This window comes from Nansenia antarctica, assembly GCF_963989245.1.
Source record: "Nansenia antarctica genome assembly, chromosome: 5".
Classification (NCBI taxonomy): domain Eukaryota; kingdom Metazoa; phylum Chordata; class Actinopteri; order Argentiniformes; family Microstomatidae; genus Nansenia; species Nansenia antarctica.
The window spans coordinates 23,495,295-23,522,624 of NC_137690.1; the positions used below are offsets into that span (position 1 = coordinate 23,495,295).

At 42.9% G+C, this 27,330-nt stretch overlaps 3 protein-coding genes across 3 annotated transcripts in view; 1 reads left to right on the plus strand and 2 right to left on the minus strand.

The window, feature by feature from the left end:
- Positions 1-613: 613 nt before the first annotated feature.
- iscua (iron-sulfur cluster assembly enzyme a) lies at positions 614-3,519 on the plus strand. The gene is made up of 5 exons (XM_080532722.1): positions 614-725; positions 1,785-1,898; positions 2,030-2,140; positions 2,266-2,344; positions 3,093-3,519. Exons 1-5 carry the CDS (start codon positions 624-626, stop codon positions 3,182-3,184), a joined length of 498 nt encoding a protein of 165 aa, XP_080388848.1. The 5' UTR covers positions 614-623; the 3' UTR covers positions 3,185-3,519.
- Positions 3,520-8,880: 5,361 nt separating this feature from the next.
- On the minus strand, positions 8,881-9,618 carry tmem119a (transmembrane protein 119a; the record flags this gene model as incomplete). Its single annotated transcript, XM_080531488.1, has 1 exon — positions 8,881-9,618. The coding sequence occupies one exon, from the start codon at positions 9,616-9,618 to the stop codon at positions 8,881-8,883; it is 738 nt and encodes a 245-aa protein (XP_080387614.1).
- Positions 9,619-15,189: 5,571 nt separating this feature from the next.
- coro1ca (coronin, actin binding protein, 1Ca) overlaps positions 15,190-27,330 on the minus strand; it is a 33,889-nt gene continuing 21,748 nt past the window's right edge. The window contains exons 3-11 of the mRNA XM_080532723.1: positions 24,743-24,865; positions 22,757-22,886; positions 22,453-22,634; positions 22,187-22,306; positions 21,977-22,081; positions 21,620-21,765; positions 19,648-19,705; positions 19,224-19,466; positions 15,190-18,456 (exon numbers count right to left, since the gene is read on the minus strand). Of these exons, the coding sequence (XP_080388849.1) occupies positions 18,337-18,456; positions 19,224-19,466; positions 19,648-19,705; positions 21,620-21,765; positions 21,977-22,081; positions 22,187-22,306; positions 22,453-22,634; positions 22,757-22,886; positions 24,743-24,865 (1,227 nt within the window). The 3' untranslated portion in view covers positions 15,190-18,336. The remainder of the gene's footprint in view (positions 18,457-19,223; positions 19,467-19,647; positions 19,706-21,619; positions 21,766-21,976; positions 22,082-22,186; positions 22,307-22,452; positions 22,635-22,756; positions 22,887-24,742; positions 24,866-27,330) is intronic.

Sequence of the window (27,330 nt, forward strand, 5' to 3'; positions counted from 1 at the left end):
GCACGAGCGCGTCCAAGGGAGAGCCTGACGATTACCTATCCAACCCTGGAATGGTTCGATGAATGATCCTTGATTCAAATTGAGTGTAGCCTACTAATAAATAATATACTAATACAACTAATGTCACTGAACTAGCAGGTACATATGGAAAGAACATAACGAATATACCGTATAATTATCATTATTTGACAAATAATGTAATCTTCTACATAACAACAACAAGTGTTTTTGCTTCGCAGGCAAGAAGGAGCTGTTTCATTAGCTACTCATTTGAATGTTCTTATGTACAGGACTGTTTACGAGTACAATCTCCCTAGTGTGATGCGCTTTACATTCCACTGTAAACCATTAATATTCATTCGTTTCAGCTGAAAATGGTTTCATTACTTTTATTCCATTGCACACTTTACGTTTACGGTAATTATACTGATGCCCTTTAACTATAACAATATTGGTGGTACTCTCTGAAATGTTGTTTAGTTCAAAATCAAAACTCAACGTAATCCCCCCAAACTGTTTGACACAGACGTCTATTATTACGGCGTTTGACAGCGCTCATTTTCCTCCTCGATTTCAATCGACTGCTTCTGTCTGTGTCAGTCATCGTATTCGACACTTCAAACATGGCGGTGATCTCGATGCGGAGGTGTGCGTCCCCGTTCATTTGGCTCAGTAGAAGGTTGTTCACGCCGGAGATAACGTCTATATGTCCCTATCACAAAACGGTACTGGACCTGATAATATTTCAGTATTATATCAATGAATTAATGTTGAACAGATATTTGAAGTTCTGGTGTTTGGTAATAGAGTTAGTAATATCGGTTGTTAAGTCGTGACGTGTTTCCGGGTCCAAAGTTGGCTGAGGCGCTGTCTTCGAAATGCCGAAATAATAATAATTATTAATTATATTTATATAGCGCTTTTCCGAGGCTCAAATACACTGACAATATGGAGAAAACGGGAAAGTGCTGTGTCCCTTGTTGTATGAATAGATCCGAGTCTAAAAAACGATTAAACTGTCATTCTACCGCTGTAGTTCACTGGTACTCTGGTGCGGGGAATTTCTGGTTTGGACCCGGAAATGGCTAAACGTCACTTTTGACGTCAGACTTAACAACCGTAAAACTTGCCAACCGTCGTCGTAGCTGGGAAGACAACAACACTTACTACATTCAGTACCCAGCTCTAGTCTGCGAAACACTGTCTATGTCTAACCCTGTTAAGTAGGCAAATAACTCTGCTACGGTAAAGTGAGTGTTATTAAACGAGCAGATCACGTGACGGTCTGGGACCAAATGATGCTATGTATCAATTATCAGCAGACGGACACTTTCTAAGAGGATATTTGATTAACCTCGGCGTGTTGGTATTTCATTATTGATGAACTGCTCCTGCTGGGCTTGAGCGGCGGTGAGGCTAACATCCCTCGTGGTAAATAAACTGTAAGGGGAGCTTATGATCCTCCCAGGATGTTAATTGAATTTCACTTCACACAACACTTCACATTATTGCCTTTATATCTGCGTAGTACCCCTCTAATTACTCAATGCAATTTGTTCTATGTACAAACATGTCAATACAATGTCTTCATTAGAGTAATTAGACGTTACAGCTTTAGGGGCAGGTGGGGTTCGACCCTGGAAAGCATCTATCATCAATCCCAGAGGACATCCTCAAGGTCCGAGGGCAATGGCTCTTTCTGAGTGTGGTCTTCAATGTCTTCTCTTTGGTGACTTGTATGCACTCTTTCATAAAGACATTTTCTTTTCTGCGACCCTCTGAAGGTAGTCGACCACTATGAGAACCCAAGAAATGTCGGCTCCCTGGACAAGAAATCCAAGAATGTGGGGACTGGCTTAGTGGGTGCGCCTGCATGTGGTGATGTAATGAAACTCCAGGTATGTCAGTCCATTTTGCTTACATATACACGCCTTTGTCTGCATTATCTGTTATAGTGATATCATTTTTTTGTTTCCTGTGTGCTCTGTAGAATAATATGCAACTATATGCACATCTTGTTTGTCTACAGATCCAAGTGGATGATGAGGGAAAGATTGTGGATGCCAGATTTAAGACTTTTGGCTGTGGCTCAGCCATTGCTTCTAGTTCTCTAGTAACTGAGTGGGTGAAGGGGAAATCAGTAAGTTGGTCAACCAAAAATAAATAGATATTGTGGATGACCATATTGTGATGGATGTAGCTGTTTGTGTGTGTTGGTGGAGTTGTTCCAGACTTTCCCTTTATTCTCCTATGTTCCACATGCAGATTAATGATGCTATGAAGATCAAGAACGCTGAGATTGCCAAAGAACTCTGCCTCCCACCAGTCAAGCTCCATTGCTCAAGTATGTGTACTCAGTTAAACATATAGTACTACAGTAAGGACTGGGTGGAACATCTTTAGCCTGAATTTGTTGGCAGATCAGCATAAATTGATTGAATTCTGCACAGCAGCAATTCCCAACCTATGGGCCGTGGCGAGCCGTGGCGAACCAGGTGAGAAAGTGGACACGTCAAGACCACATAATGGCCCATAGGGCAGGAGCCTATCTCCTGTTTCCGTAGCGTGAGGCGGCTTGATGTACAAGTACACCCCCTAGAAATGACGCTGGTATGTCGCAGGGTCTTACCCCCAATCCAACCTTTAACGCTGAATTATTTAGCCTTGGGATTTTTTGGGACAGGCGAACCGTTACCGCTGTGCGTGGTGTGCTCTGAGGTTTTATCAAATGAAACTCTGAAGCCATGTAAACTACGTCGTCACCTTGAGACAAAGCATCAACAGTATATGTCCATTGTCCAGATTGTATGAAGATGTATATGAAATATCCAATAAGAATAAGAGAATAATGATGAGATACCCCCCAAAAAAATATGCGTGCGTAAAATGCCTGTGTGGGCCACGAATACTTAAGAGATTTTAAAGTGGGCCTTAAGTCCAAAATGGTTGGGAACCGCTGCTGTACAGTAATTTGTATCAAACAAGATGCAGAAATGCCTGTATTTGATGTTATGTGGAAGTTCTTTTTTTCCTAATCAAGGGCTTAAATTGGAAGTCTCCAACTCAACTTCCTGTTCTTTATTTTCATGCAGTGCTTGCAGAGGATGCCATAAAAGCAGCATTGGCAGACTACAGACTCAAACAGGAGATGACTGAGGAGGAGGCAGCAAAATCCAGCAAATAGAGTAATTTAATAGTCAAATATATTTGACCATTGTGTGAAGCTTGAAGTAAAGCTGTGTATATCACATAAATAACTTCTGAAGAACGTTGGCTGTTTTATAGTTTGCAATCATTTCCTTTTAATGTTGAATAAGTATCCTTTATTTCAAGTCCCAAATAATTATTATTATGTTGAACCAGATGGAATAAAATCACATTGTGTATTTACACTTTCTCCAATAATAGATGAATGGTGGACATTATTGAACATTTGTAAATAGTTAATTTGTTATGTAAATGTTGTTTTTGGCAGATCACTTCCCATATGGGTTGGCTTGCTGGTTGTTTATACAGAATGGTCTCTATGAGATTCACTCATAGTCAGACATTTGAGGTACAGTTACATTTTAGTAATTGAACTGCTGATAGAATATACTGACATTGCACTGAATAAAAGTATGGATATAGCTGTAAATGTGTTTTCTTATCACAGCCTTCTGTTGAGATCAAGAAATGTAATTAACTGTATCTAACCAGTAGCTCTCCAGAATAAATAAAAAAATTATGATCAAATTGATGTTAAGATTGCTGAAGTGGGGCCACCCTCTGGTGATGAAGAAGTATCTTTTTCAGTACCAGCAGCACTGCAAGCATGAGGAGACCCACCAGCACACATAACACAGCTAACAGGGCTATGACTGCTGAAGAATCCTGCTGGATCATGGGTCTGGGAGTAGGCAATAAGCCAGTCTTGCTTGTAGGAAGCAAGGAACCTGTTGGCTCTACAGATGTTGAGTTACCAGTAGGGTAACGACCTGTAGAATTGTCCAAGCACCTTGACTCCTCAATGGGTAAAGAAGTGGTGAGTGTTTCTAGGGTTGGAGTGACAGATGGTGTTGAATTCATAGACAAGCACTCTTCATAGCTTAGAGCCTCTAAAGTGTAGTGGTCAGACAGGATGCGAGACCCAGGGACATCTTGGTGAGGGTATGGTGCTTGAGGTTGCCTCTGTTTGTTGAATGTTCCCATTGACATTTGCTTTGATGAACTGGACAGAACTCCAAAAACGCTGATTTTAATAGAAGAGTGTTGAACACCTGGCATTGTGGATTCCACTGTATTTTTCATTGTGGAGGTATCTGGCTCCTTCTCTGGCCTAGTGGTGAAGCCAATGCGAGGAGCTTTATTGTTTGGCCTCAGGGCCCAGGGACAGATAGCCTTAACAGATAGGTGAAGGAGCAGACGTTGAGCAAGATGTATTGGTTCAGCACACACCAGGTCTGTAGCCATCTTCAGCCTTCCACTCAGTAGCCAGCGGTACAAGTACAGGATGTCACACTCGCACACCCACAGGTTGTTTGCCAGCTCCACAGAGCGGAGACGAGGCAGGCTGTCAAAGGCGCTCTCTGGCACTGAGCGCAAGCAGTTGCTGTTAATCTTCAGAACCTGCAGATTGACCAGTGCAGCCAGTGAGGGGAGGTCCAGGGCAGCGATACAGTTAGCAGACAGGTCTAGGTGGGTCATGGAGGGTGGCAGGTTCAGTGGCAGGGTTGTTAGCCGGTTCCCCTTCAGAGTGAGAACCTGCAGCCTGCCCAGGCCCAGCAGTGCTCCTGGCTGGATGGCTCGGATGCGGTTGTCCTCCAGGTCTAGGCGAGTAAGGTTCCCCAGCTGCCACAGGGCTCCAGTGGTGATGTAGGTGATGCGGTTCTCCTGCAGCTGCAGGGTCTCCAGGCTGGGAGGCAGGCCTCTGGGGAAGCGAGCCAGCTGGTTGTGGCTGAGGCTGAGCTCCTGCAGGCCTGCGAATGGCCGGAGCATGTGGTCTACATTGCAGAGCAGGTTCCGGGCTACAGAGAGGACAGAAGTGCTGAGAGGGACGGAGCTAGGCAGAGACCTCAGGCCCAGGGACTCACAGAGGACCAGTAGCCCTGGGCGAGGACAGCAGCAGCCAGGGGGACAGGGAGATGTCACACAGCAGGCCAAAGGAGACACGCACAGAACCAGTAGGAGACCATAGAGGCACCCCGGCATGGCTCACTGTGGGGGGGTTGGGGAAGAGGAGAGAGGACAAGGCAATATGAGACAGAGACATGCACCAGCTGTATCCCATATGCTAATGTTAGTTCAAAAGGAATGCTACAGCATGCACTACTTTCTGCAACATAATGTAGACTACTGTGTGTGTGTGTGTGTGTGTGACAACTATTTACGTTGCTTATTATAGGAGGTAGGAAGAGTTAAAGAATACAGATTCATAGTCATTCTAATCAGGTGAATGTGTTTGAAGGTTGGATGGTTAAATGAGACCTATCGTATTTGATATACATAAGTCATTTAAATAATTACAACTATAAGTCGAAATTAAAGGCAAATCTGAGATAATACAATTGCCAAAAATACTTCTAGAAATAAAATCTGGAACTATTTGGCATACATTTGATACAGAACCTGTGACGAGCACTTACCATTGTCGCGAGGTCCTGTTTTATCCGCTCCTCCCAAGAGTCTGTCAGCCCAATGCAGTTTGGTCTTCACATGATCCACCCTGTCTGTAACTCTCCCCAGAATCCTCCGTCTTTCGGTATTCCAAGCAGCTGCCCATCAAACTTTAATGATACCCTTAAGGTGCTCTATTACCTATTTTGTATCCTCTTCATCATCCAAATTAATTGAGTGCTCCAATTATTTCGTAACGACAGAGAGGATAACCAGACACTGTAGAAAAACTGTAATTAAGCCATTTCATGAGCAGATGTCTCTCAACTGCTGTAGTATCCCCTCTGAGGTTAAGCAGAATAATGCCTCACCCTTTGGTTGACTCTGAGACAAAAGTAGATGAAGGCAGGGATACCCAGAGTTAGATCAAGCCACGATGGGTGGTCCTGTCGCTGTGTACCTCCCTCTCTCCAGGTGGGAAGAGTGAGAGTGGAGGGGTAGTATATTCCAGAATTATTTAGCACCTTAATGACAAAGGAGCGGGAAATCTGACCCTGGCGCGAGGCTCTGGCAGGGCTCACGTTTCAGGTGCAACAAGGCAGCGCTTGCTTTTGGGCTTGTCTTCCCTCGTCTTTGATGTTTGCTCTTTGGTAAATTGATGCTCTCAGTAAACGGCCCTCTGCCACAGGACCAGACTTTCATTTTCATTTTGAAAACAGATTTGTATTCGAGTCATTAATTAATTCCCCCTCCATGAAAAATATAAATGTGATCTTATATGGTTAGCATACAATTATAAACAATGACGATGACGATACACTATAACCGCTATATATCTCTATATCTGATATATACTAGGCCTATATAATATATGCATATATAGTATGTGTCCTTCCTTTAATATTCTGGTCCATAATGACATCATTGCATACGCAATTCCTTTTCCCAAAATATTTTTCAGGTGCACTTTCAAGCTGTGAATCTCCTGTTCTACCACATCTCAAAGGTGTTCTATTGGATTCAGATCCAGTGAATGGAAAGGCCACTGAAGAACACTGAACTCATTTTCATGTTCATGAAACCAGTTTGAGATGACCTTTGCTTTGTGACTTGGTGCATTATCATGCTAGAAGTAGCTATTAGAAGATGGGTACATTGTGGCCATGAAGGGATGCCCATGGTCAGCAACAATACTCAAATAGGCTGTGGCATTCAAGCGATGATTGATTGGTATTAACAGGCCCAAAGTGTGCCAAGAAAACATTCCCCACACCATTACACCACTTCCATGAATGAGAAGGTGTACAGGTCTTCCTAATAAAGTGTTCGGTGAGTGTATATATGCTATTTAATATATTTACAACAAGTAATACACAGTTCCTTTTTAGCTTACAATCCTCAAAACGTTCACAGGGGGGCAGCAGACATCCTTTAGGCAATGTCTGACATTAACAGAAGGGAACCTTTTGATACCCATCTGTACAAAATCTTCAAGTGAGAAATTAAAACCAGAATGTTGAACTGTGCATATGGGAACAAATCAGTGTGGGCTTCAAATATAATCATGCAGGTTTAGAGCAAAGCATTTCATGTGATTGGCTAGATGGCTGATGAAATATTGAGTGGATCTTGTAAGGTAGCCAAGAGCCAAGATAAAGGAGCTCCCTCATCATATCCAGGCTCTGGTGCCTTTGGTTGTCTTTGTGTTTGGGCTTGACATTACGTGGTAGTGTCAACCTCCTTTCCTTTGCCTATTACAAACATGGGAAAATGACAGACTTCCAAATCTCTATCCTCTATTAGTTAGTCTATTAGTGTGTGTGGTTCCCCACAGAAAAAAGACCACACATGGCCCTAAAAATACAATTGGGTGTGCAATACAATTTCAATGCAGGCATAGCAAAAGAAGCAGAGTTCATGTCACTGTAATTTTTGCTTGTTAGAAATTTGAGAACAGACATTACAAACCAGACATTTTCAACTTTTTTTCCAAACATGGTGTAGCCTACTCGTGTTATTTCAAAGTAGAAATAGCTGAATATTATGGGCTACAATGTTATACTTAATATACATTCATGTAGTGTACATGAATTTTAACTTAGGCCTGGGGGACAATCTCATCCCCACACTCAATGCACAGATTATTCAATTGAAATGTCAAGAAAAACAGATGCATCAACAAACCCCCTTTATTTCAAAAAGAAAACAAGATTAGATTAACATACATTATGTAAACAAAATTACCACAAAGTACAGCACAATAGCGTCACTGTAAAATGATTCTCAAAGGGATTTAGGGAAAGTAAAGAAAGTTTAGAGTAAAGACTTCAGAGTAAAGTGAGTACCAGTATTCCAACATGGGTATGGGTATGCTGTTGCCTTTGTATCCACATACGTGTACCCTCAATCACACACATTGTTAGAAAATAGATTACAAAAGAGGTAACATTAAAATCATCAAAAAGCATCTCTACTGTCTATTCCTGATAAAGCGTTAGAAAATTATGTTCAGTACTGATTTATGAAATACCCAGTGTGACATATATTAAAATGCTATTCCAAATGAATAGAATAAAACTATCAAATCATTATTGAAGTTAACCATGAGGAAAATGCTTTTCTTTTTCCACATCTTAACTGAAGTTGGCTGTCTTGAGCGTTCTGCTCAACTTCATAACATTAATATAGCAACATGCAGACACACTATAATAACTTGACTGTTTATGTCTTCCCTGACAACTGTCAATAATTGTTGATAATATTATAATATCAATGTTATTATTTCACAATTAACATAGTATTACATTTGTTTAGAACTATGATGTAGAGGACGAATCAAAGATCAAATATTTCAAAGATTAGGGGCAGTGAGCAATTTTTGTTCTCAAGGCCTTACTTTAAGCTAAGGCCTCATATTGAGAGTGGTGGTCTAGTGGATAGTGAGTTGGACTTGTGATCGGAAGGTTGTGAGTTCAAATCCCGCCTGAAACCACACCACTACTAGTGTGCCCTTGAGTAAGGCACTTAGCCCTCAGTTACTCCAAGGGGAATGTCCCTGTAATTTGTAATTGTAAATCGCTTTGGATTAAAAGCGTCTGCTAAATGGCAAAATTATTATAAATTATTAAATTATAATTGTATGCTAAAGGCACCCACAGAGCCCTATTCCACTGACAAGTTTGGCAAATAGCAGTGAACATACTCAGGAGGAGTTTCCTTTGAGAAAGAAATAGAGCCTGTCTCCTTTTTTTTGCTAGTTTACATGGTTGGAGCCCCAACCTGTACCTATTGGTTTGCCTTCCTCAGATGACAGGTGCAGACCATGGACTGGTTGGAGTTGGAGCTTTGCTGCACCTCCTCTTTCTGCCTTGGTTGTTCTTTTTGCTGGGGCTCTTTTCTCCTCGTCACCTCCTCCTCTGCCTCCCTCACCTTTTGGACCTCCTGATGTTTTGGCTTGAGTTCCTTGCCCTCCTTTTCCCCCACCAGAGCTTTGGAGGGAGTGCGCAGATTCTTGGGGGTCTCGACCTGGATCCTCTTGACATGATCAACCACATAGGGCCTCTCCTGGAGCTCACTGTAGGGTTTGACTCCACTGGTCTTGTTGTCTGTGTACTTCCTGGCTGTGTTAGCAGGGGCTTTGTAGGCCTCCAGCTTGCGCTTATGGCTCATAGCAGAGGCACAGCAGATGATGAAGACCATGACGATGAGGAGGGAGGTGACCACGATTATGATCAGCAAGTTCTCCTGCAGGAAGTCCACCACCCGGCTGAGGACAAAGTCCTTGAGACGGATCATAGTGGTGGTGATGGTGTTGGTGAGGCTGGGGACCTGGGTAGTGGAAGTGACCTGGACAGGTGCCCTCGTGGAGTAGACAGCAGGGAAGAGGAGCTCCAACTCACCCACACCCCCGTCACCACTACCATCCATCGACATGTTAAAGACAAGGGGTGAGGCGAGGCACCCACGGCCCAAGAGTACCAACAGGGACACACATGCCAGGTGAACAGCCATGGGGAACCTCATCTTTCCTGCAGAGTCCTGTAATACAAGATACTTTTAATACAGGTGCATCTCAAACATTTTTAATATCGTGCAAAAGTTCATACTTTTTTGTTTTAATGTTGAAGATTAATGCCTCCATACCACGCCGCATTGATGCAGTAATTCATGCAAAAGGAGCCCCGACCAAGTATTGAGTGCATAAATTAACATACTTTTCAGAAGGTCAACATTTCTATATTATAAATCCTTTTTTTGATTGGTCTTCTGTAATATTCTAATATTTTGAGATACTGGATTTTTGATTTTCATGAGCTGTAAGCCGTAATCATCAACATTCAAACTAAAAAGGCTTGAAAGATTTCACTTTAAGGCTAGGGTTAGGGTTAGGCTTCAAATATCTCACTTTATGTGTAATGAATCACTTTTTGAATTAAATTACAATTAAAATGTTTTAAAATAAATTATATTCACATTTTAGATGCACCTCATCTCTCATAACAACTTTTGTTAAAAATTGCTAATTAAGAATACTGTATTACCCTGAAAGTTGTAAAAACATGTATCAGTGGTATGCTAGTAAGAACTGATAAATGGTTGCTGTAGTTTATCTGGACTAATCACATTGACTAATCCCAGGTGTTGCTAATGCTCTCAAGGACCAAACAAATTCATGTCCACACTACAAAGCAGTAAATCCACAATATTTCTCCCATTGCATGTCTTGTATTAAATCTATTTTAACAGTTGCTAGTCAGTACTTATTTGGGGTGGAGGCAGGCAGTTTGGTAGAGTTTTTAATTTGTATAGTGGAGAGAGGCCACCCATTACCACACCAAAGAGAGGAGGAAGCTATATATGCCCAAGGGAGCGGGGAGCAGCGAGGCGTGGGAGACTTGTGGCTATGGTCTCTATATTTACACTGGTCTGCAGCAGGCTAACAACAGGCTACAGCCCTCATCTGATGGTGTTATTTCTGCACATACTCTAGGGAAGCCTGCATTCAAGGTCCTGGTTCACTTTTGCTCTTCAGAGTAGTATTATCCACTACAGTTACAGCTCAAACTTACACATTTCTTTCTACATAAATACCTCACACCTGATTTTCTCTCGCTCTTTATCAATCTCTCTCTCTCTCCATTTCTCTCTATACAGTACATCTCTCTGCCTCATGAAATAGAAAATAAAACTCTTAAAAACTTAAAAAGAGTGGAGTCAAGATCTTGCTTTTGCAGTGTATAATTGCACCTAACAGTGCTGAACTCAATATGTAACCCATTACCATTTACCAGCATGTGTATTTGTGTAATTATACAGTGTTTATTGCTTACTGCTGGTTGAGGATGGCTTCTAATCAGCCCGTTGTTAGAATCAACCTCTGCTTCCTGCTCTCTCAGCCTTACAGTAAATCTTGTGACCATGTCTACTTGTGTGGTCATGCATGTACTGTATGTAATATAAACTATAGTCATGCTGAAACGCATGGTTAAGCTTGATCTCCACCCTGAATATGCACTCATGGTGGCTACAGACACATATGCCCTCTGACTCCACCATGGTATTAACTAGCTATAATTACATCTTCAGGAATAGTCTCCTCGTTGGTCATTTCTACCGTCCCCATGCCATCCCTAACCCGAAAGACCCTCATGGGGGGATCATCCAGGTCCTTCATCTTCCTTCACAAATATCTCAAATGGCCACAGCATTACTATAACTGTGATATTTTTCCTTAATGTAACTTTTTATACATCATCATCATGTCCTCTTAATACATTCTATCATTCCATTTGAGTGTGGTTTTATCTCTTTTCCTTTGACATAAAAAAGTATACTTTTTTTTATCTTCATCCTGTCTACTGTTCTGAAAACCTTTCTCACTTCTTCATAGGAAGAGAAAAAACTGAATAGTTCCTGCATGCTAGATAAAATGCATGTTAATTCCTAAAAAGGAAATATCTCCTTATCAGTATGTGAATCTGAAGTTGACACATTTTCTATCTGTGCTGACAAAATTGGCAATCAATCAATCTCCTACCCAGAACATTGATGTTGCACATACTCTCATTTTGAAATATATCAATAGTGACGTATTTCTATTCACCAGTCCATTTGACTGGATTTTCACATTTCCACAGTGGATTACATTTTACGAAAATTGAAAACCTTTGTACTTACAGTGTGAGATGTCTTGAGTCTCCTCTGAAGTAAATAGGACAGGAATTGTTAAGCACCGAACGAGAGAGAGAGATGAGGGAGAAGGTATGAGCAGAGAAGGAAGCTGTGGTGGAAAGAGAGAGGGAGCCACCAAGCTGCCGCCCTCTCATGTGAGTGATGAGGTTCTTACACCAGTTAGAAAAAGGCCTGCTGATTACTCAAATATGTCCATCCCTCTACACTCCCATCTCCACCTACTGGACTTCTCTTCCTACCTCCCATTCTCCAACGCCCATCCTCCTTTCAGCAGAGCCATAATGGATGCTCACACAGTATTCAGTACACAGTATTCTCAGTGGACTTTGAGATGGGCCACTGTAGGCTATGGGGCAGTTACTGTAGAGGGCTGCTCTGAACATTTACTTTACCTACTTCTAATCATGCCAATGCATGGCATTTACATACAGGAGAGATAGGGGACGATGACTGTAATTAGTTCAGTGTTACAAATTGAGATGGGAGCTCACAATCACCAGTTTGAGGCGAGGAAGATAACGTTTCGATCCCTGATGACTTCCCCCTCACACAATTGTAACAGGGTCCTATAAGATACAGTAGACATGGCCACTTCACTTTGTACATTATCCTATGGTGAAGGTTAGTGGGTATTTCTGTTCTCGATCCACAGGGCGAGTCCCCTAGTTTCTCTGCCTCCCACTGAGTCCTCTCTAATTTAGTTCTCCAGATTACAGCCCGTCTCCATATGGCTTACAAGACCAAAGTAACAGGGAGAGGATCCGTCTTTCATCATATCACACATGTACAAACTGAACATAATGTCATGTACAAACTGAACATATAAAGTTTACAGTCCGATGCAAACAGATGTCTCAGAACTCACATCACTGGAGCTGCAGGGCTTCTGTTTGGCCTATGGCTGTTTGGAGCAACTACTCATGCCTCAACTTTCCCATGATATCATTTGATATGATAGGTTGACGACTTAGCTTGTTCTTAAGATGACCAATCAGAGCAGCTATGTATCACAGAGCAAATGATAAGAGACAATATTTCATAATCATTATATAGTGCTTGGGAATTTTTATTTAAGATGGAGAAAAGAAGAGAGAGGGAATTCATTCAGTGTAAGGTCAGCTGTGAATATGCATGTCTGTTGTGGCAGTCAGATATGGTCATGTACTGATCACTGTCGTGATCAAACTTTAGACAGAGTGGCCACTCCACCTATTTACCTTACAGTGTATTATAGAGAGCTTCACCACAGATTGTCTATTTGTGTTCTTTAAAGGGAAGCGTTACCAGTCTCCATCAAAGTCTGGGATGAAACTGTTGAGGGTGACGGTGTCCCCCTCACTGTCTTCTGCGCTGACCATGAAGGCTTCATTACTCTTGGGTTGTTTGCTGGATATCCTCTGGTCTCTGCCATCACTGGTACTGGTGTTCAGGCCTGAGATGCACACCATCTCTGTGCCCTGCAGTCTTTGAGCCTGACGTCTGTTTCTGTACCTGCTGCCCCTCAGCTTGACGAAGAGGATGACAGTATTGGCAATGAACACAATCACCATGGCAGCTAGCACAGCTATGATGATCAGGCACTGACCCACTAGACCTGTCTTTACAGGCATCAAAGTTGGGCATGTCTCCTGGTTTGGGATATGGACACTTCTCTCCGGCATAGGGGGTGATTTGGTTGTCGTATCTGGAATTGGTCCACCTGATGTCCTGGCCCCTGTGGAGGGGTTTGGGGCAGTGTTGGTGCTGGTGGGGGAGGAGATGGGGAAGGGGAATGGGGAGGTGGGTGGATGCAAGGCTGAAGCGGCAGGTGTTTGTGTGAGTCTCACAGTGGTGTCGGAGAGCTCAGGCTTAAAGATGCGTCTTAAGGTGTATGTGTCAGCAGCTTTTGACACAACACCCATGGATTTCTGATGGATAAGATTTGAGCCGTCAGTAACAGCCTCTGGGCCATTAGAGATCATTCCCCTGTATTTCCCCGAAGCAAGAGCTGTGTATAGAGACGTTTCAGAACTCACAGGTTTCTTTTTGAATCTAAACATTTCAACTGTCCCCAACAGTTCCTGAGTGTGCACAACCCCCGCGAGGGAGACTGCAGAGTTGTTTTCTAGCAGGTCTTTGGTAAAGGGTACAGATGGGTTTATGGGGTTTGGTACTGCTGACAGATTTAGCTCTTTGGGTGCATGGCTTGCTATCTCCCCATGGCTTAGTAAAGGTCCTGAGACAACCATGCTTGACAGAGTCAGCAATAAGACAAGAGGCAGTTCACTGGACCTGGAAGTAAACATAATGACAAACCTGAAAAGGCAAAAGAAGCTTTATAAGCTTTTGATCTGGCAAGATCATTATGACTGAGGACATACACACATTCTAAGACTTGTGTACAGTATGACTGCTCACTGCTGATACTGAATATCCTTTGTATTCAAACACATCCTCAGCTCTGTATGAGGATAATGTAAGCCTATGTGCTTGTGATATGTGATCCTGAAACTATGTTGTGCATTTTTCTAATGGTTTTCATGGGAAGGGTTAGGGCATATTGTAATATTGTAGATTGAAGAAGAGAATAGATGAATGACACCATACCAACAGTCAGGGACATAGTACATAATACACAGATACACAATATGTATTGTCTTGCTTATTCAAAACAGGAATAAAATGTCCCCACTAACATGACATTGATGTTATTTCTGCTTTTAGTAAACAGAGATAAACAGCCTTTAGAGAAATCAGTAGCTGATTGACACATGATCACAACAATCTCCTTTATCAGATGATGCATCCTTTCTAAAGCATTTCTGACACAAAATATTATCAAATGACAATTTTTTTACTAATCAATAAACATAGATATTTGTTGTACAGCCTAACTCCAACGCTGTGACACTTACCCCAAATGCAGGGGCAGGAGTTCTGCTTTCAGGGCAAGACTGGTTGGATGGCTCCTCAACAAGTTGATTGTTTCTCGTTGAGTAAGTAGTGAGACATGGCCTGGTGTGTGAGGAACACAGGAAGCACACTTCCTTCCCCAGAAGTGATGCTGACGCAAAAAATACTGACAAGCATCAAACCGACTGAGGGACAGAGAATAATGTCTTACGTGGATTTCAGACTGTTGGTCTGTATATTATGACAGCGCTACTGAGAAAGAAAAAGATGCAGCTTCCACTGCTAAATCAGCAAACACCAGAATACAAGCATTTTTCATTTCTTTATTCATTTAACTGATAATAATGACTTTGATACTTGAAGCAGGAAGAATTAACAAAAATGCTGAACAGGGGGGTATTCCATCAACGTCGCTAAAAGAAAACCAAGGCTTATTTTTGACAAGTCACGCGAGACTAATCAAAACAAGCCTGGATTTTGTTTTAGCAATGTTGATGGAATACCCCCCCAGACCTCCACAAGAGGCTGAATCTTAGTTTGTTTTCTTCTGTATTTCATTTCTTTCTTTTTGCAATTATAATACCTGTGATAGAATGGAGGTTCTGTTCTGTCATGACACATTATGGCAAGGAACAAAGACAATAGGAAACATTTAAAACCCACCATACCCAACTCCCAAACAAACACCCTCCTCAGCCAAATAAACAAAACAACAAAAACAGGATGAAAAATAACATTTCCAAAAAAAGAAACAAACAAAAATAAATCATATGGTCAAGTTATTTACAAAGCTTTGAATCAATTTCGAGGCCTTTATTTCAAACATCACATACATCGATCTCTCATCTCCTGCACATTTCGCCAACCTACAGTGTCCCTTTGAATTGCTATTCACTAATATTCCACACATTATAGCACTCATTGCCCTGAGAGATCCGAGGAGGCAAAGGAGTAGCACTCTGATGTACACAGACAGGGCAGTAGATGACACAATTGTCCCAAGACCATCTCCCCCCGTCACATCCTGATCACATCTCTGTAACACACCGAAACACTTTCACCCCCAAAACTAGAGATGTAATGTTAGGTCAAGAGAGGTCAAGACAGATCCATTGATGACAACGTACATTTTGTAAGTACTTTCTTTTTCCAACACCCCACGGTCCAGTTGAACTCGGAAAAGCCCATCCAATCTCTCTCCTGCTAAATAACTCACACCATTCCCAATCACACTTTAATCATCTTTAAGCACTTCTGTGCACACCCCTATGGCACTTTCTGGTCTCTTCAGTGGTAACTAACATTAAAGGCTAACAACAGACTGAACAATACCCTAACCTGCCCTTCCTCTGGAAAACAGGCATAATAAAAACAACATGACAACAGAAATATTATAGCAGTTGGCAACTCCATCAAAACCACCAAATATTTGGACAATCCAAACCTCATTGTTCCTCTAATCCTTAGCTACACTGTTATGAACATATGACTGAGGGTATTAATGAGAACCATTTAAAATGACAGAAGTACATTAGAGGGATATAAGCAACATAACAGCTGGGGAAGGAAGCATAGACAGAAACATACAGTACATAAATTACAAGCATAACCACACCATCCAATTCAGTTAGCTGTATAGGGCTTGGCCTCCATCTCAGCCTATTGTGAATTCATTTTATAGCCAACATCCTGCCTGTGAAAACAAAACAACAAAAATACTCCAGGTGCATCTTCGATGACTCCAACAAGGCCCAAGACATACGAGGCACATATTCGCACCTCCTCTAAGCCTACATCCTTAATGATACATCCATCTAGGAGCAACTTGTGGGCTGTCACCAGGGTCAACAGTGTCAATCTGATGTTGTTTCACGTGTCACTCACCTCCAGGTTGACTGTATGGATAAGTGCCAATGAGGTGGTGAACAGACGGACCAGTGACCACACCACGGAAAGAAGAGAATTGTACCACACGGTCCCTGAATAAAGCATAGTTCAACACTGAGATCTGTGACAGCACAAACTCTCCAAGGTCAGAACACGACAGACGCACTGCTAAGCCTGTGGAAATGTTGACTAGCAACCTAACCTACAATTCTATTGGTTCTTCGATGCATACCACACAGGCAAATACATGTATCTATGTCAGCACTGAGCACCATGGACCACAGTGCAGAGCTTACATACCATCTGTGTCACATGGTGGAGAGGGACATATGGACAATGTTGTGGCAAGCCATGGCTATGTCTTTCTTGCACAGCTTATGTTTTTTAAATAGTTTTTTTATAAGACCTGAAATCTCACCGTCACCTAAATGATTCAAAAGGATTTAAGGAATGGGGCATGTGCACTGTAAACAATTTCATAAAAGAAACCAGTTTAGGAGGAGATCTAAGGCTAGGAGAAGTACAATCATGTGCAGCATGACATCAAAGCTGTCATTTTCACCTGTAAAGCTAAGGGGGAATCCACAATATTCTTTCTTTTCCTGTGACATTTGAATGGAATTTCTGGAAGTTGTTCAAGTGGTGTACTCCAATAAGTAAAAGACGCATACATAACTTATGGCATGTACGGTATTAAACAATATGAAAAGAATGTATCGTTTGCTGATCGCTCATCAAACAACAAGCGAGAGTGTTAAAAAGACAGGGATGGAAAAGCATAGAGAATGTTCACCAAATGTAGAGTGGCAATTGACTGAGTGAAAGTATCGCATGCACTAAATGTTTTCACGGTCAGGAGAAGTTAGCAAGTGTAGACACAGAGTGAGTGGTCCCCATCTAATGTGGTCCACTAGGGGAGGAAAGAGGTCAGTGTTCAGCTGGTCAAAGGCTGCTTGCAGGGCAACCTATCAGAAAACTTACAGCAAGAATGATGTCATGACTTTTATACCTCTGAGCTTTTAGATATCAAACACCACAGCAGTCAAACGTAACTATGGTTGCTGTGATACATGATACTAATCACTGAGTGTTTGATGGCTGTCTGCCTATCGTAATGAGCTTGTTCTCCTTTATTGATGTATTTTACAGTAATTGATTGATTGTTGAAGTCTTTCCCCCTTGCATTACCAGCCTATTGCATTGTCCCTTATAGTTAGCATTTTGAATTTTCCCAGGAAAACGAAAGAAAAAATAAAGTCAAGGAGGTGTGTAAACTAAACTCCTTTACAATTTGGCAACATAAGAAGTTGGGATAGGGGGAGATGAAATACTGATACCTACATATAAAACATTTGGGTATACCATAGTAAATAGGAACTGTTGACATTAGAATTTTCTTGGTCACAATGTTAAAAGAAAAAGGAATATGTAAGACATTTTCATACAACAAACAGACAAAACTGCCACTTATTTAAAGGAATGGTTTTTTTCTTTCTCAATAAAAAGCTAGAATATTTACTGCAAGAGTTTGCCATATTTCTCTTATTCCATCTGTGTTAACTGAGGGTTAGGGGCAGGCTAAGAAAAAAGTTCATCTCGGAATGTTGCTTGGGATTGTAACTAGGGAGGCTTTAGGCGGAACACTGTCATCAAGATTGGCAGTGACGGATCCCACCCACCTCCCAGCCAATGGATCGTCCTGAATTGGGGCAGGGTGTGTGTGTGCATGTGTGTGTGTGTGTGTGTGTGTGTGTGTGTTTTGGGGGGGTCTTAAATGGCGACGTTGGACATTTGCTCCTCGAGTTTGATGATTCGCTTCTCCTGACTGCTGACCAGGTCCTTGAGGGATTTGATTTCTTTCAAGATCTCATCCAGCTTGGCTTCGCTTTTCTGAGGGAGACAGGAGGCAGAGGCAAGCCATACAGTAAGACACCGTTTCTGGAGATATTGTTGTCAATTCTAGCACATTATAAACATAATGCATTAAATACAGCATTGCTTAAAATCCAACATTCTACAGTTATCTAAACATGTCATATACACATCTATCTCTAGCTGCAGGCTGAGAGCCCTGTCCCGTTATGTCGCTGGGCCTGCCCTGGCCTCTGTAGTACCCTGGGGGTTAACACGGCGCGCCTGCAGGCTGCATGGGAGAAGCCCAGTCATCCATGATTACAGGCTAGGGCTGCAGATAGAAGCGGAGGCCTGGGCTGGGTCCCAAGCGGGCGGCTGTGTTGTGGGTGAGGTGGGGCAGGACGCCCAGCAGCAGGGCGCCCAGAGCAGAGGCAGACCCTCAGTTTGTGGGCCAGAGGGGGGTGTGGGGAGGGGGGTAACATCTAGAAATCATCTTAAGTTAGTAAGCCGCTCCCCTTCTAGAACACACTCAGCATAAAACCCTCCCATGTTCCAAGGACTCAACTGCAATGTGCTGAAGCTACATGCCATTAATGACTGAGTTTTAGTGGTGGAAGAGGTAGGCGTGGATCACTGGCCCTGGGAAAGCTCTGTAATCACATCCATGTAGCAACATAGTGTTTTAACACACTAGTAGGACATCACTTATACATGTAGGTGTCTAATGAATGATGCTGTCGTGTGAAAGAAATAAAGACGGAATGTATTTGTGCTCCAATGTAATACAAGACAGTACTACTCACTATGGAGGGAGTGGGCGAGACAGACTTGTTGGCTGGGCTCGTGTTCTCTGTGTTCTTGCTCAGCTTGTTGTCCAGGATGTTCTTCTTGACCACCTTGAGGTCACGATTCTTTCCAGGAACATAGCCGTTTTTGAGGGAGATGAGGATGGGTTCGCCGTTCTTCCCCTCAAACCAGTCCTCTGCCTCAATGGCACAGTCTGGTCCAGATGTGTCTGGGTACAGGTCGTCCTGGAACAGGTCAGACTGCAAGGTGGAGGGCACAGAATGGGCTGTTAGGGAACGCTAAAGACAACACGTACACAACAAGGCAGACATGATAGAAAATATAGAAAACATATCATGCTGAAGCTTCAAGGTATCGACAGTAGCAAGTGTTATTGAACAAACAGTTAGCCCGTCTCTCTATCAGAATGAACAGACTCACCTTTCTGGGCACAGTCATGATGATAGGCTCACACTTCCTTTCATGCAGCTTATAAAACCTGTCAACATACAACCAACATATCATTCACATTAGAAACACTGTAAACGAGGCGCTTGGTGGTGGCGTAACACACTAAGTGTCGACCATGTAACCGCAGGGTCCCGGGTGCGATTCTGTCCACAGACATATCCTGCATGTCATCCCTTCTCTCTCACCCATCCTTCATGTCAAATCTCTGCTGTCTCTATTGCTGAATGCCCCACTCAGAAAAAAATAACTTTAAAAAAAAAAGAAAGGAAAACTGTAAAAAGTCCTTTCACAACTGCAGCTGAGCACAATGTACTTCTACCGCCAGGATTCTGGTAACACTCAGTGCAAGTCAACAGCCTGCTGCATGACATGCTTTGGTTTGGCTGGGCCTACAGTAAACTTGGCCCTGAAGTCCCATCCACCTCACTTGTGGTTCAGTGCTGCCCCCTGGTGGACATGGTTTATCATCAGTCCCTTTTTCTTCTGAGCGCCTCTTTATAAAACACTGTTCTGTTCTCATGGTCCTCCTAACTACCGTATTTTCCGGACTATAAGTCGCACCCGAGTATAAGTCGCAGCAGGCCAAAAATGGGCCATGAAGAGGAAAAAAACACATATAAGTCGCACTGGACTATAAGTCGCATGGTTCAAGGGAACGGGCTTGGCGGAATCAGCGGGGAAAGAAGACCCTGTTGAGCTTGACTCTAGTCTGGCACTGTGAAGAGACATGAGAGGATTTGTAAGCCCAGGAAGGACATAATTCACGTTGAAACTTCTTCTGAAAGGTTAAGGAATACTTGTATTATCGAGTGTAAAGTCCGCTAGCTAGCGCGGGGCTAACAACATGGCGTCGCGGAGGAAAAATGAAAATTTGAACAGCCTCTAAAAGGTAATAAATGACTTTAATATCATTTCTAACGTCCATAACATTGTGTATAAGGTCCATAACATCATGTTTAATGTCCACATTGTCGTGTTTAATGTCCACATTGTCGAGTATAATGGCTATTCTATCGCGTATGAAGCGCTACCGGAAGTAGCAAAATGCTACTCGCGGGTACAACATTGCAACGTTAAACAGCCTCTGGAAGGAATAAATGACTTTAATATCGTTTCTAACGTCCATAACATTGTGTATAAGGTCCATAACATCATGTGTAATGTCCACATTGTCGTGTTTAATGTCCACATTGTCGAGTATAATGGCTATTCTATCGCGTATGAAGCGCTACCGGAAGTAGCAAAATGCTACTCGCGGGTACAACATTGCAACGTTAAACAGCCTCTGGAAGGAATAAATGACTTTAATATCGTTTCTAACGTCCATAACATTGTGTATAAGGTCCATAACATCATGTTTAATGTCCACATTGTCGTGTTTAATGTCCACATTGTCGAGTATAATGGCTATTCTATCGCGTATGAAGCGCTACCGGAAGTAGCAAAATGCTACTCGCGGGTACAACATTGCAACGTTAAACAGCCTCTGGAAGGAATAAATGACTTTAATATCGTTTCTAACGTCCATAACATTGTGTATAAGGTCCATAACATCATGTTTAATGTCCACATTGTCGTGTTTAATGTCCACATTGTCAAGTATAATGGCTATTCTATCGTGTATGAGGCGCTAGCGGAAGTTACTCCTTGGTTCATGTCAGTCAGAGATTACCGTATGTCAGTTCATGTCAGTCAGAGATTATGAATTATTGATATATAAGTCGCACCTGACTATAAGTCGCAGGACCAGCCAAAGTATGAAAAAAACCGCGACTTATAGTCCGGAAAATACGGTACTATGCCCAAAACCTACTTGGTTTTTTCCAGAGCCTGATGAATGCCATTTGTACAGATGGGTTTCTCTAGAAGTGAGAATCTGACTCATCAGATCTGAAAGCTCAAAGCTCAATCAAAACACCATTGTGTTTCCAGTGCTGCGTACCTGGCGATCTCACACTTGTTGACGTCCAGGCCTCTCTTGGGCATGTAGCCCATGCCCCTCTGAGGCTCCTTGGTGGTGAAAGTGTTGAGGTAGTGGACAAACGGCGCCTCGTCTGTAATCTCAAAGTAGCGGATGCTGCTGTCACCCTACAAAAGAGAGGAGGGCCCCAAATGATGTTTGTCAGAATTCGAAAACTTGATTTTGAAAAAATATATCTACAGCTTATTGATAGAAACACATTGCACCCTCCCAAAAACATTATGATGAGTACTCTTCAGAGAGAAATCTGAAAACAAGCATTGGTGATCAAATGAAAGCAATGTTATAATGGGTAATGTGCACCAGCAGTCCACTCACCTTCCCGCACAGGTAAACCACGCTGGTGTCTGGGTCGTAGAAGGGCAGGAGGACTCCGTTGCTGGTGTCCATCTCGTGCACAGAGATGGCCTCATCCATGCTTTGCTGAAAATGACACATCAACATAAGTTGGTCATCTACTCAGGGCAACACTGTGGGAGGTATGGAGGAACTACGGGGTATGTGGTATATATGGAGAGAGCTACCCACCGGATTCCAGAGGGCCAGCTGTCTCTCACTCATGCGACTGAAGCCGGTTGTGAAGACGTTTCCGTCGGCCATGAAGATGGCCCTCATGGGCCGTGCCCCCTCGTGGGCCTTCTCCTTCTCCTGTGACAGAGAGAGTTAGAAGGTCAACAACACAATGTATCTGGAACCCTCATCTTACAATCCATTGTTATTTAAAAATGATAATAATTTAAGTAAATTGCTATGAAAACGTAATGGTTTAAATGTTCCCTGTAAGTGGTGCTCACCCCTATTATCTCCTCCTTGCGGGGGTCGATGACACGGATGGTCTTGTCTTTGCAGGCGGTGCAGATGAGGCTGCCGTTGCGGTTCCAGCAAGCGCTGAAGATAACATCAGGGTGCATGTCCTCCAGTTGGATCATGGCCTCTCCCGTGCCCACATTCCAGATGATGATCAGGTTGTCACAGCCTGAGATGAGAGGGGACGACGACTGTCAACATAAACCAAAATACACTAGGAGAGAGAGAGAGAGAGAAATGTAATGGGATATTATTAAATGGCATAAGGAGAGCAGGGAAGACACTACTCACCAGCACTGAGGAGGACATTACGTGCCGTGGGGTGCCATGTGATGATGCCCACCCTTTTGGAGTGGCCCTCCAGGACCACTACAGGGTCAGCCAGGGCGGTGACCAGCCCATTCTCAGGAATCTGCCACACCTGCAGAAAGGACATGGCCGGGGTCATTATAGGATCATATTGAGGTCAAGTGTGATCCAGCACTAAGTGCAATATTTCAATCTTATCTAAAAGAGTGTACGAGCCAGCTAAAATTCTTTGGTTTTGTAATTTGTGACTTATTTATGGCTTTTTTAGGCTTTTTTATGTGACATAACCAGTCACTTGTACCCCTAAACAAATTGGTGTCTCAACAATTAATAACTGAGAAAGAGATGGTTACAGTCTGAGTATTACTGAGCACTGATTTGGAGAAATCCATTGTTTTTTAGGTAAAAGATATTGCATTCTATTCGTGGCACCGCCGACAATCTTTAAGCAAATCACATAGCTGGCTGTGTTCACAGTTCAGCTAATAAGTTTGCCAGCTTGAGTTTTCCAAAATGCGACATCCTATTTACAATTAAAGAGGGGCAATTGTACAATTTACAATTATAGAGGGGCACTTATTCTGATATAATCCAATCAGTCTAAAAGCCATTGATACTGAATACTGAACATGACTCATCTTATTACAGGTGCCGTCATTGTAGTGCGACATGCATCGCTTGATCTACTGGTCCTGATCTACTGGTCCTGATCAATTGGTCTTGCAAGTTATCAGTCTACTGTGGACGGAGTCACCTTATCTACATATCTAATTTTCTTTAATTGTTATTATTAAAAAGTTAAAACTTCATTTCATAAAACTCTCAAATGTCACTAGAAATTCGCATTTTAAAAAGCAGTTTTTCAAAATGAGCAGGATTTCAAAATGTCATTCAAGTCCTGCAGCAAAGTAATGCTACTATTATTGAGGGTGACAATTTTCCCTGCTTCTTACATTAAGGGGACATATGCCCCTTGTACCCCATGTCCACCCTGTCACCTACGCACTTAATTATCTAATGTACCAAAAGCCCCTCCAGACAGAGATCAGTGAGTCAGACCACTTAGTAGATCACACTTACAACAAAGAGGCTCAAGGGGGCAGCAGAGACCCATGGTTGATAAACCAGTCACCACGGGTTTGATACAATATACTGGCTCTTAGTGACCCATACATACACCCTAGCTATTCTGAACATTGGACAATCAGAACAATGACCTGTTACTTCCCTATGAGCTCAGAAAAGCCTGCATGACAGTTTGGCGGTCTGTGGTTGAGACATACGTTATACTGTAAGAGTTCCACGTCTGTCACAGGCCACTATGGATACAGTGTCTCAAGAGCAAAAACAGTTAATCGGGCCACGTAATCTAAGGCAAACACTACTTCAGAGAACCTATTCACGGTGTGTTTTTACTGGAAATATTAAATGTTGTGCAAAGAGAGGAACCTTTGACGATTCAATTTCTGCAAATATACAGTATATGTATCTACTCTATTTCTTTTAATCTTCAGAGCGCTGAATAGGAAAGTGGAAGCCTACAGGTGGAGAAGTGATAGAGGCATACCTATGTGTACAGCACACACTCAGATCACTGCCTCTCCCAGGCCAAATAAGGATATATGGAGAAAAGTATAGCGCCAGCCTCTAACAAGTCAGTGACCTCAGCCCTATAAAACAGCTAAATCATTCCCCAGAACTGATTCCTACCACACGTCTCCGAGTCTAATCTAGTCCAGAGGGTGAGCCCTGCGTCCATCCCTGTACTATCACAGACTGGCCTTCCTCAACCAAACCATGTCACCTCCTGTCAGAAAGCTAAAACATTGTTAGGCGTGCGTGTGCGTGTGCGTGTGCGTGTGTGTGTGTGTGTGTGTGTGTCTTCTATATAGATATATAACCAAGGCCCTGAACAAACACTTGAGGGAGGGTGTGTGTTTAGAAGGAGAGTGACGAGTGTAACCGTACCATAACTGTGCAGTCCTCAGAGCCGCTGGCGATGACATGGTCGTTATGCGGGCACCAGTCTATGTCCAGCACAGGACCCGTGTGGCCACACACTGTGGGGTAGGCTTTGTCAATGCGGCCCGTCTGTTGAGACACAAACAAAAGGTTAGATACACAGTAATGAGATTAGTCACAGCCTGGTCCTGCTCAGCCACCACAGTCACTTAGGTGTGTCTGACCCGCCTTGAGCTGGAGGAGCAACCTGACCTGTGATGAACTATGACATCATGAGTCACATGACAGCACAACCCACGGTTATTAGACCAACCAGAGTAATGCTCAAAACAAACCAATAACAGAATAGCGCACAGTCAGACACACACAATGAGTGGGGTAGTGGTGGTCTAGTGGATAGTGAGTTGGACTTGTGATCGGAAGGTTGTGAGTTTAAATCCCGCCTGAAACCCGCCTGTAAGGCACTTAGTCCTCAGTTACTCCAGGGGGAATGTCCCTGTAATTCGTAATTGTAAATCGATTTGGATTAAAAGCGTCTGCTAAATGGCAAAATTATTATTAAATTACAATGAAGAATAACATGTATACGTTTGGCCTTAGTTCCCCGTCATTCAATCCAACAACAAAACATTGTCACACAACTGTGGCATAGACTGATGAGAGTGTGGGGAAAGAGGGGGCATTTTCAACATCCACAAAAGAGAATGAGAGATCTGGGGACGAAGGAGACTGTACATGCTGAAGGAGACTGTACATGCTGAAGGAGACTGTACATGCTGAAGGAGACTGTACATGCTGAAGGAGACTGTACATGCCTTCTGATGTGAGGTAGGAAGACCCCTCCAGCAAAGGAGGAGCTCGATCATACAGTTAACACTAAACAAATCAGTATTTTGGTACAGTCCATTAAATCATTAGCCTAAGCCTCCCCAGAGGGGAGCATAGTCACAAACAGGCTCTCAGGCACTAAGATTCACCAGCCAAGCTTGATCATACTGCTATTAATACACAATTGTTATATAAGAACTAAGCCCTGTCAAACACATAAATGAAGGAGTGTATCTGGTGGTGATGACATCGTCATAGACACGTATCCAACAGACGCTTAGTTTTCGATGACATCCCTTTACTTTAAATGAAACCCTGAGCTAACCTAAAAATGGAGCCCTTTATATAACTTCCTTACACAACCCCCTGGGCCAGATGACCAGAAATAACTTCCCCAGTCTTCCCTCCAGACAGACACGCGTCACGCAAACACGTCATGCAAGCGTGAATATACTTGTGCATACTGCACACGTCACGTAAACTTGAACACAAGAATGCACGCATGCACACACACAAAGGAGACAAAGGGAAGGCAAGATGACTTCCTGATTCCAGGCTGATCTGGGAGGGCTTTTTGACCTCTGACCCTGAGTGAGTGGAGCATCACATGTTCTCTAGTGTGATGTCTGGGTAATGTGACTCCCGAGGAGGTGGAGGAGGAGACACACCCTTTTCTTTGCCCCTGCTGTCAAGTCTAGGGACCACTGCAGGGCCAGGGCTGACCGATGATGTCACTGAGACAGATCCCTGTTACAGCCCTATTTAAACTATAATGGCTCCCCTCATAAAAATCACTCACTGCCCACAGCCATTCAAGCATTAGACTGGGCACAGTGACAACAATGGTTTCAGAGGGGCTAAATATAAGAGCTAGGCCTACATGTCAAATCATGGGGGAGTAGAGTTGGTGTTTTTCTTGGTCTATGAAGGATATAGCAGGACCTATAGAGATTACAGCAGCTGTGCTGGACCTCGCATGTAAGACTGATCACTCAAATAATAAGTAAAGGAGAGCTTCCACAGTCAAACACAAGAATAAAGAAACACCTGAAGATAAAGCAGAACAATACATGACAACAGGCATAGCAGTTAAAATGACACAGAGTCTGTATGTCTATAAACAGCAGACAGTGGACTGGGCACTGAGGCCTAGCCAGCCAGGATATGAGTCAGTATGTTGTCTGAGGTCTCCATCTTTCACCATCACTTCCCTGCCTGCGTGCCCACTGGACAAAACAAAGACTGGCCAGTCTGCAACTCTGCTTACAATGTCACAATACACGCCACATTTCAGTTGTTTATATTACTAAGCAACATGACTCAGCTTTTGCAAGGAGTAGATTCCCTGAGACAGTTGGTTAGGATAAGTGGTCTGTATTAGTCAATAAACAAGCCATACATAATTTGAGGCTCAAACATAAAGGAAACCAGAGATGGTTCCAGGGAGGGACAGTCAACCAGTCCATGTAGTTACGGGTTCATACACCACAACTCCTAAATTTCGTTGTTTGGTACCTGTACTGTACTTCATTCATTCATTCATTCATTCATTCATTCAACTCACAACCCAGCAGCTCACAAACATCACCTGACTGAGACAGACTTGGGCCATGATACTTAGACTCCAAGCTCCGTGATCAAAGTCCAGTGTATGGGAGAGTACCATACAAGCGTGTACGTGTACGTGTGTGTGTGCGTAAAACAAAACAAAAAATCACAAGACTTAGTTCAAGCCTCGCCCTGTTCAGAGAACACACCCGGAAACA

Coding starts and splice junctions, on each gene's coding strand:
- iscua (XM_080532722.1), top strand. CDS start 624: ATGGCGGTGATCTCGATGCGGAGGTGTGCGTCCCCGTTCATTTGGCTC. Junction 726..1,784: donor TATGTCCCTATCACAAAACG/GTACTGGACCTG, acceptor GACCCTCTGAAG/GTAGTCGACCACTATGAGAA. Junction 2,141..2,265: donor AGTGGGTGAAGGGGAAATCA/GTAAGTTGGTCA, acceptor TTCCACATGCAG/ATTAATGATGCTATGAAGAT.